At 42.4% G+C, this 10,985-nt stretch overlaps 1 protein-coding gene across 2 annotated transcripts in view; it reads left to right on the forward strand.

Annotated features, from left to right (window-relative positions):
- Positions 1-10,985, forward strand: part of LOC133554014 (sodium-dependent neutral amino acid transporter SLC6A17-like) — a 69,848-nt gene that overhangs the window by 33,928 nt on the left and 24,935 nt on the right. For both annotated transcript variants that reach the window (XM_061902336.1, XM_061902337.1), the window contains exons 6-11: positions 1,065-1,175; positions 4,171-4,412; positions 4,504-4,696; positions 7,316-7,508; positions 7,585-7,744; positions 7,858-8,020. In XM_061902336.1, coding sequence (XP_061758320.1) covers positions 1,065-1,175; positions 4,171-4,412; positions 4,504-4,696; positions 7,316-7,508; positions 7,585-7,744; positions 7,858-8,020 — 1,062 coding nt within the window. The remainder of the gene's footprint in view (positions 1-1,064; positions 1,176-4,170; positions 4,413-4,503; positions 4,697-7,315; positions 7,509-7,584; positions 7,745-7,857; positions 8,021-10,985) is intronic.

Genomic DNA, 10,985 nt, shown 5'->3' on the forward strand with positions numbered 1-10,985 from the left:
CAGGAGGGCAAGCCCCACAATAACCATCCATCCATCCATCCATTTTCTACCGCTTATTCCCTTTTGGGGTCGCGGGGGGCGCTGGCGCCTATCTCAGCTACAATCGGGCGGAAGGCGGGGTACACCCTGGACAAGTCGCCACCTCATCGCAGGGCCAACACAGATATTAATAAATAAATTACTTTTTACCATTAACACAACTTCTTGAACATAAAAAAACATGAGAATGTTTTATATTTTAAACGTTATTTTTAACACTGTGATTACAAGTGGAATTATTCATTACTTATCGTCTTAAGGGATGTCAGCTCAGATTTATCCGAGAGCCAGATGCAGTCATCAAAAGAGCCACATCTGGCTCTAGAGCCATAGGTTCCTTACCCCTGCATTATAAGATCATATTAAAGTTTAAAATATATGCAATTACATGTAAGAATTTCATTGTTTTCTGTCACAATGGAAAAACTGAAGATAAAGACAAAGTATTTTATTGACACATGCTGTTTCCAGGCTTTCATGGGGCATATAAAAGGATGTGGCAGGCCAAATCTGGTCTCCAGGCCTTGAGTACGACACCTGTACTCTGGAGAATCAGTTTTTCACAGATCCAGAGTTGTTCTGACTGCATCCTAAACCAGTGCCACACATAAATTAAAAAAAAAAAAAAATCAACAACAGCAACCCTGTGGTTTGCAGTCAAGTAGCACACTCTATTTTGCCTCCATCAGATGAAACATTTCAACAATACTCAAACATCTGTATCGAGAAAGTGAGTCATTTAGCACGGTGCAATATCCAACTCAATGTTTCAAAATGAGAAGCCACAAGAGAGAGTTCATCATAATCGTCATATTTTTCAGAACTTAATCCAATTATCAGAGCCAAGATGGTTCCATGCCCCCTGAAGGCAGCAGAGATGTTTGACTCATTTCTTCCAACCTCAACAAAATGTAGTGGAAATGTTTGTGAGTGCTTGTGGGTTTTTTATATGTTTAAACCTGTGTGTGAGGCATCCTGAAGAGTGTGTCCATGGCAACATGACCCAATGACTTTGTCTCCCTTAGGTGATGTACTTCAGCTCACTCTTCCCTTACGTGGTGCTCTTCTGTTTCCTGGTGAGAGGCTTGTTCTTGAGAGGAGCAGTGGATGGCATCGCCCACATGTTCACCCCAAAGGTGAGCACTAATAAATGATCACATTGCATTCAACTGCGCTGTGCATTTATTGCACCTAGGTTAGAAGGCGTGATGAAGACCTTCCTGCCATGGCGTTGTCAATAAATCATGCTAAATAGAAATGTAGCATATGTGACACTTCTGACACTTTCTCTATAAGCATGTTTGGTGATATCATGGCTGCCTGGTTTAGATCAAGGCCATTGCCATTCACAAAAGGCAAAGTGGCATCAATATACAGCAAGTGTTGGGGTGATGTTTCCCTCTAGTGGGGAGTGTTTGCAGTTACATGCAAATATGTGGACTTTGTGTCGAAGGCTCTGTGCATTGCAAATGGTTTAATTTATTCATACTGTCATTCAAAAGCTATTTGTACAGTACAAGGCATTATAAAAGTTAAAAGGTTCAAAAGTTAATGAGTGAACCGAAGCAAATAATCACAAAAAGCAGATTAATTGTGCAATTTATTCTGAAAGCGCATTTTCATATATCCTAGAGCAACTTTTCCACCACAGAGCGGGTTGGGGCCCTCTCAAATATTAATGCTGAACTAGTAGTATCGCTCTTAATTTTAGTCACATTCAATGATTATATCTGAACTACTTACAGTTAACCTTGTCAAATGATATGAAACCATGAGTTAATCGCACATGAATAAAGTTAAAAGTTAAAGTACCAATTATTGTCTCACACACACTAGGTGTGGTGAAATTTGTCCTTTGCATTTGACCCATCCCCTTGTTAACCCTTTGGGAGTTGAGGGGAGGTGTGAGCAGCAGCGGTGGCCGCGCTAGGGAATCATTTTTGGTGACTTTACCCCCAATACCAACCCTTGATGCTGATTGCCAGGCAGGGAGGCAATGGGTCCCATTTTTATAGTCTTTGGTATGACTCGGCAGAGGTTTGAACTCACGACCTACCAATCTCAGGGCGGACACTCTAACCATAAGGCCACTGAGCAATAAACTTTAGGCTTACTTCAGCCTAAGGTTTATTTCGTTTGGTTTGCTGTCATTGCAGACATTTTTATTTGCACTTTGGAGTCACAATTTATTAAACTGTCCTATTTATTATGTACTGCTATTGATATACTATTTACATCATAATGTACAGTACAGGCCAAAAGTTTGGACACACCTCATTTAATGCGTTTTCTTTATTTTCATGACTATTTACATTGTACATTGTCAATGAAGGCATCAAAACTATGAATCAGCACATGTGGAGATACTGTATGTACTTGACAAAAAAAAGGTGAAATAACCCATCCATCCATCCATCCATTTTCTACCGCTTATTCCCTTTCGGGGTCGCGGGGGGTGCTGGCGCCTATCTCAGCTACAATCGGGCAGAAGGCGGGGTACACCCTGGACAAGTCGCCACCTCATCGCAGGGCCAACACAGATAGACAGGAAACCTTCACACTCACATTCACACACTAGGGCCAATTTAGTGTTGCCAATCAACCTATCCCCAGGTGCATGTCTTTGGAAGTGGGAGGAAGCCGGAGTACCCGGAGGGAACCCACGCATTCACGGGGAGAACATGCAAACTCCACACAGAAAGATCCCGAGCCTGGATTTGAACCCAGGACTGCAGGACCTTCGTATTGTGAGGCAGACGCACTAACCCCTCTGCCACCGTGAAATAACTGAAAACATTTTTAATATTGTAGTGTCTTCAAAATAGCCATCCTTGGCTGTGATTACTTGTTCCCACACCCTTGGCATTCTCTTCAAGAGCTAGTCACCTGAAATGGTTTTCTAATGGTTTCGAAGGAGTTAGCTCATCGAGAGAATGCCAAGAGTGTGCAACGTAGTAATCAGCAAAGGGCGGCTATTTTGAAGAAACTAGAATGTAAAACAGCTCTCACTGGATCGGTTCGCAGCCGAGTGTGAAGCGACCGGAATGAGAATCAGCACCTCCAAGTCCGAGTTAATGGTGGTTGCCCGGAAAAAAGGGTGGAGTGCCATCTCCGGGTTGGGGAGGAGACCCTGACCCAAGTGGAGGAGTTCAAGTACCTAGGAGTGTTGTTCACGAATGGGAGAAGAGTGGATCGTGAGATCGACAGGCGGATCGGTGCGGCGTCTTCAGTAATGCAGATGTACCGATCCGTTGTGGTGAAGAAGGAGCTGAGCCGGAAGGCAAAGCTCTCAATTTACCGGTCGATATACGTTCCCATCTTCACCTATGGTCATGAGCTTTGGGTCATGACCGAAAGGATAAGATCACGGGTACAAGCGGCCGAAATGAGTTTCCTCCGCCGTGTGGCGGGGCTCTCCCTTAGAGGTAGGGTGAGAAGCTCTGCCATCTAGGAGGAGCTCAAAGTAAAGCCGCTGCTCCTCCACATCGAGAGGAGCCAGATGAGGTGGCTTGGGCATCTGGTCAGGATGCCACCCGAACGCCTTCCTACGGAGGTGTTTAGGGCACGTCCAACCGGTAGGAGGCCACGGGGAAGACCCAGGACACTTTGGGAAGACTATGTTTCCCGGCTGGCCTGAGAACGCCTCGGGATCCCCAGGGAAGAGCTAGACAAAGTGGCTGGGGAGAGGGAAGTCTGGGCTTCCTTGCTTAGGCTGCTGCCCCCGCGACCTGACCGCAGATAAGCGGAAGAAGATGGATGGATGGATGGATAGAATGTAAAATATGTTTTCAGTTATTTCACATTTTTTGTTAAGTACCGTGCATAACTCTACATGTGTTCATTCATAGTTTTGATGTCTTTAGTGACAATCTACAATGTAAATAGTCATGAAAATAAAGAAAACACATTGAATGAGGAGAAGGTGTGTCCAAACTTTTGGCCTGTACTGTACATAGTATCATTCTTTGGTTCAGTCTTGGGCTTCAGGTTCTACATTTCGTGCCATCTCACTTGTGCTAGCCTAATACGACTATAAATGAGTAATACGAAAGTTGATGTTGCAAAATAACATCAACTTAAACTTGTGTGAAATTATAAGAGCTGACATTTTGCCACTGCTCTTTACCCCAGCTGGAAAAGATGTTGGAGCCACAGGTGTGGAGAGAGGCAGCCACCCAGGTGTTCTTTGCGCTGGGTCTGGGCTTCGGAGGAGTCATTGCCTTCTCCAGTTACAACAAGCGAGACAACAACTGCCACTTTGACGCCGCCCTGGTCTCCATCATCAACTTTGTTACGTCCATCTTGGCCACTCTAGTTGTTTTTGCTGTCCTGGGCTTCAAGGCAAACATCATGAACGAGAAGTGTGTTATAGAGTGAGTATGTCATAGCAAATGTCAACCAGTTTATCAGAAGCTGTTGTTTTTAGCCCAACTCCTACAAATTCCCCTGCTTCTCCACTTACAGGAATGCCGAGAAGATACTAATGTATCTGAATACCAGCGTGCTGAGCAAAGAGCTCATTCCTTCTCACATCAACTTCTCCCACCTGACCACACAAGACTATGCAGAAATGTACGGAGTCATTAAGACAGTGAAGGAGGAAAACTTTGCCCAGCTAGGCCTGGACCCTTGTATGCTGGAGGATGAACTCAACAAGGCAAGTGACCTCTCATCTTCTGTCAAATATTACACATACAGTCGTGGTCAAAAGTTTACATACAATTGTAAAGAACATATTTTCTTGGCTGTGTTGGGTTTCCAATCATTTCTACAACTCTTATTTTTAGTGATAGAGTGATTGGAGCACATACTTGTTTCTCACAAAAAACATTCATGAAGTTTGGTTCTTTTACGAATTTCTTATGGGTCTACTGAAAATGTGACCAAATCTACTGGGTCAAAAGTATACATACAGCAATGTTAATATTTGGTTATATGTCCCTTGGCAAGTTTCCCTGCAATAGGGCACTTTTGGTAGCCATCCACAAGCTTCTGGCAAGCTTCTGGCTGAACTTTTGACCACTCATTTTGACAAAATTAGTACAGTTCAGCTAAATTTGTTGGTTTTCTGACATGGACTTGTTTCTTCTGCATTATCCACATGTTTAAGTCAGGACTTTGGGAAGGCCATTCTAAAACCTTAATTCTAGCCTGATTTAGCCATTCCTTTTCCACTTTTGACGTGTGCTTGGGGTAATTGTCCTGTTGGAACACCCAACTGCGCCCAAGACCCAACCTCTGTGCTGATGATTTTAGGTTGTGCTGAAGAATTTGGAGGTAATCCTCCTTTTTCATTGTCCCATTTACTATCTGTAAAGCACCAGTTCCATTGGCAGCAAAACAGGCCCAGAGCAAAATACTACCGCCACCATGCTTGACGGTAGGATGGTGTTCTTGGGATTAAAGACCTCACCTTTTCTCTTCCAAACATATTGCTGGGTATTGTGGCCAAACAGCTTAATTTTTGTTTCATCTGACATCACATGGACCAAGACAAGACCTTCTGAAGGAAAGTTCTGTCTGTATTTTGGACTTAAACCAGTAGCCAAGTTCTAATAAAAATATTTACAGACACCCAAATAACCTAATGTTGTAAAAGAAAGTGAAAATGGTGCAACAAAAGACAAGACTGGCACATTCGACTTAATGGTAAAGACTACTTTAACATCATCTATGTCTTGGAATTTCAACTGCATGCAAAGTGTACTACTATGCAATACTTTCAAAATGAGACTCAGATGTGTAAGAACTGGACAGCACAGTTACCATTATAAGCTCACTGTCAAAAAAAAAAAACAGAAATACATCCCAGGTATCGGCAATCGGCACCGTATCGGTACAAATGTGGAAGGTGTCCACCCCTACTTACTGTTAAAAAGTAACTGCATTTTTTGGGGAAATGTTGCAGATCATTTACATTCTCTATGTGAAGCAAGATCATACAGGTATATGTCTTTCTTTTTTTGCAAATTCTAAATTTAAAAAAAAAAGACAAGCAAGAGGTGGCTAACAATGTACTGTATCTACAGTAATTGGATTCATATAGTCTGCCTCTATAAAAACATCCAAAAACTGCCAACTATAGTCCATTAACATGGCGTGAGTTGTATAATAACTATTTATTACCGACATTGGTTTTTAAGAGCCAACGCAGAGGAACTATTTTTAGTGGTAACACGGCGCCTTGATCAAAGATGTAATTTTGACCTACTGAGTTGCTTTATTGCAGCTGAACTGGTAAAAAAAAGTCTGTGCTGGAGTATAAATCATGCTTCTCACCTAGTAGTAGTCGAAGGTTGTGTCCATAAGGTGAGAAGTTATTCAACTTTAAAATTCAATTTACACACAGACATTGATAGGAAGACACAACAAGATGCCGTTTGTTTACATAATTGTTTACCTGTGCGAGGATTGTGATGAATTAATCTAAACAGGGAAGACAAGTCCTGTACTGAAAGATACAAACATCCCATCAGTCTGCATCCAAGTAAGAGCAGACATTGTACGATAAGTGATTGTATTGTTATGTTCGTAGTTTGTATTTCTCGTTCAAAACTTGTAGCTCATCTTCCATAGATTCCGGCGTAAAGAATATAATTTCTGGATCATGAATGGTTCCAAAGTAGTCATTTTTGCCTCTCATTTGTAGTTGTTGGAAATAGTGATGTTGCAACCAAATGCCTAAAATGATCAGAATACGGTTGTTGCCAAAAATGTGCCTATTACTACATTGTATACAGTATATACTTACATCATGCATACAAAACATTAATGGAAGTTTTTTTATGTTTTAGAGCACTTTACATGCGGAATAGATTGAATCCCCATCACCTGCATTAGCCTCCTCTTGCTAGTGTGTATTTATGATTTAGAATGCATAAAAAAGAAAAAAAAACATGTATTCTTGTGAATGATGGGCAAAAATCCACAAAAAGTGCAGTACCCCCTACCTATAATTGGTCAAGTTATTTGTTGAAGATAGTTAACATGTTCTGTTCAATTTATGCATTTTCATCAAGTTCTAAGGCTAAATAATTAACTGTTATTGAGATATTTTGCATATGATAAACAGTATCTCTAATTATTAGTATGTTTAAATCACTGTTTGGTTTATAGATACAGCAATTATGCCACTTTTTAAGGTTCCCTTTTGTGGTCAAGGAAAACACTTTTTTTGCAATAAGATCTTTATTATCACATGTACAACGTATGTACAGCGGAAGCAGCAGATGCAGATGGATCTTTCCTATTGTCTCTTCTTTTCTGCTTCTTGCAGTCGGTTCAGGGCACTGGCTTGGCGTTCATCGCCTTCACAGAAGCCATGACGCACTTCCCTGCCAGCCCTTTCTGGTCTGTCATGTTCTTCTTCATGCTGATTAACTTGGGCCTGGGAAGCATGATCGGAACCATGACGGGCATCACCACGCCCATACTCGATGCCTTCAAGGTCCGCAAAGAGATCCTGTGCGGTGAGTCGACTCGTTTTGAATGTCTTACTGCTTGTGTTGTCCATATAAGTTCTGACTGCATGTTTATGTCCCTCAGTGGTTTGCTGTGTCATTGCCTTCCTATTGGGTCTGCTGTTTGTGCAGCGTTCAGGGAACTACTTTGTCACCATGTTTGACGACTACTCGGCTGGATTGCCGCTCACCGTGGTGGTCATCCTAGAGAACATCTCTGTGGCCTGGATATACGGCACTAAACGGTACTAGCATGTGAAACTAGAAGTCTTAAGTCCTCCATCATTAATGTTTGTTTGTTATTGAGCAAAAAGATTTTGGTGCCCCGTATAGGAAATATCTTCATTATATCTCGCAGGTTCATGCAGGACCTGGAGGACATGCTTGGTTTCAGGCCGTACTCTTTCTATTACTACATGTGGAGGTACGTGTCACCAGCTGTGCTGGTGGTACTGATTGTGGCGACCGTCATCGAGATGGCCATCAGCCCCGCGGGATACAACGCTTGGGTTGAAGCCGAGGTTAGTGAGTCTTTGTTCACCGTTTTGTGCGTTTCATCAAAGTACCAAATCTTCGCAATGACTTCTGTCCATGCACAGTAAACTATTCAGATACTCCAGGAATTTGCGTTGTTGCGATTGCGCCAATTCAAGGGAATTTGACCAATGCCTATAATTGGATAGGCAGCCTCACTACTTTGTCCCATCGCCGAGATTTTGGACATCATCACCCTTTTTAACTAATCGAGTTTGTCCCTAAGCAGTGTTCAAATGCACTCGTCAACTCTAACCCATTCAATTATACCTACTTTGTTTGTTTTGTAGACAAACAGGGAAAAGCAAGGTGTAACAATATCTCAACAATTTATTCCTCTAAAGGCACAACGCTTGTATTTAATTGTAGCTCAGACCCTCGTTTGGTTCTTGGCTCCAGCACTAAGCCCTAGACCCGGGGTGGGCAACCCAAAATGTTGAAAGAGCCGTATTGAACCAAAATACAAAAAAAAAATCTGTTTGGAGCCACAAACAATTAAAAGCCTTCTATAAGTGATATAATGAAGTCAACACATGATATAAGTGTCTGTATTAGCTATATTAGCCTACTATCAAAATGATTATGTGTCGCAGGCTGACACATATCTTTGTTGATAGAAATGTTGAATAGTAATGTTTTTTTAAAACATTGGAAAACATTAATAAATCAGGCTTCTCAGGGGGTGAGATAACTACTCTAAACGACTGGCTTAGAAATGGCCAAAGGTACAGATGTGTGTGTCCAAGTTAAGGAAAATGGCAGGCTGTATTTTTCTAATGGATTTATAACAATCTATGCAAGCTGGGTTACGTTCGCTGTGGTCTGGAACAACATGGCACACAAACCACTATCAGAAATGCAGACAACATTACATACAGATAATATGTCATGAGAAATGCTGATATAAATTAAATACACAGAGGACATGGGAAATTAAATAAGCTCAAATATACCTACAAGTGAGGTATAATGATGTAATACATAAGTAAAGCTAGACTAAATAGCATGTTAGCAGTCATGCACTGACCAAATATGCCTGATAAGCACTCCACACAAGTCAATAACATCAACAAAGGTGTGTGCATTCACACATAGCATAAAAAGATTGGTGGACAAAATGAGACAAACAATGAGTGGCATAAAATATGTCTTTCTCTGGCATCGTGGAAGAAAGTTGTACATGTAAACAAACTACGGTGAGTTCAAGGACCGCCAAAATTAGTAGGACAAAACGGCGCTCGCCAAATACTCCCAGCAGAGAACCATGTTTAAAATAAACAGTGGGATTTCTGACAATTATGGATGTTTGTGTCACGTTGTCCTCATACAGAAACCCTATTAAAACAAAAATATTTTTCTATTTTCATACATGTTTGAAAACGCTCCAGAGAGCCACTAGGGCTAAAGACTAAAGAGCCACATGCGGCTCTAGAGCCGCAGGTTGCAGGCCCCCTGCCCTAGACCCATGTTCTTATTCCCTCATTCACATTGACAGGGATGCTTACATGTGATAATGAGCTCTCCACCTCCAAAGACATGCACCTGGGGATGGGTTGATTGGCAACACTAAATTGGCCCTAGTGTGTGAATGTGAGTGTGAATGTTGTCTGTCTATCTGTGTTGACCCTGCGATGAGGTCGTGACTTGTCCAGGGTGTACACCGCCTTCCGCCCGAAAGCAGCTGAGATGGGCTCCAGCATCCCCCGCTACCCCACAAGGGACAAGCGGTAGAAAGTGGATGGATGGATTTCATGACTGCCACAAGTGGTGGAAAAGAGTATTACAACTGAGTACTGCTGCGGCCCCTACAGACCGAGGTTGAGAAACAGAAATGTTTTTGGCGGCACTCTATGCCAAGCCTAGGCAATTATTTTGACTAAGGGGCCAACATTTACAGAAAAATATGTGTCTGGGGGCCGGTATTATTTTTGGGAACACAAATACAAAACCGGGCAGCACGGTGGAAGAGGGGTTAGTGCGTCTGTCTCACAATGCGTAGGTCCTGAGAATAGTCAGGGTTCAATCCCGGGCTCGGGATCTTTCTGTGTGGAATTTGCATGTTCTCCCCGTGACTGCGTGAGTTCCCTCCGGGCACTCCGGCTTCCTCCCACTTCCAAAGACATGCACCTGGGGATAGGTTGATTGGCAACACTAAATTGGCCCTAGTGTTGTCTGTCTATCTGTGTTGGCCCTGGGATAAGGTGGCGACTTGTCCAGGGTGTACGCCGCCTTCCGCCCGATTGTAGCTGAGATAGGCACCAGCGACCCCAAAGGGAATAAGCGATAGAAAATGGATAGATGGAGCATACAAAACCTCACAATAATGTCTTATTGAATGCTAAAACGTTATGACAGACCGCCTTTAAAAACGGAAGGGAATGGGTTGATTGGCAACACTAAATTGTACATGAAAATAAAGAATGTGGGATTTACAATATTAACTATGAAACATAAAACACTAAATATTGAAAACATTTGAACGCCGCACCACCTCTGCATCCACATATTTTACAGTTAACAAAAATGCAACAAACACAGCCAAATAAGAATGCCAAGGGTAAAAAAAAATGCCTACAATCGGATATATCTGATATACCACTAAGCTGTAGAAGTTTGTTGTAAAAATCTCCTTCCGCGTCTGTCCCTAACACCCACGTTTTGGCTTTGTGGAAACACTCCCTACTCACACTGCTTGGTGCCTCGTCTGAGCTGCTGTGATTTACATTACCATAGTAGTGAAGTGAAGTGAATTATATTTATATAGCGCTTTTCTCAAGTGACTCAAAGTGCTTTACATAGTGACACCCAATATCTAAGTTACATTTAAACCAGTGTGGGTGGCACTGGGAGCAGGTGGGTAAAGTGTCTTGCCCAAGGACACAACGGCAGTAACTAGGATGGCACAAGTGGGAATCGAACCTGCAACCCTCAAGTTGCTGGCACGGCCACTCT

This window comes from Nerophis ophidion, linkage group LG06, assembly GCF_033978795.1.
Source record: "Nerophis ophidion isolate RoL-2023_Sa linkage group LG06, RoL_Noph_v1.0, whole genome shotgun sequence".
Lineage (NCBI taxonomy): Eukaryota > Metazoa > Chordata > Actinopteri > Syngnathiformes > Syngnathidae > Nerophis > Nerophis ophidion.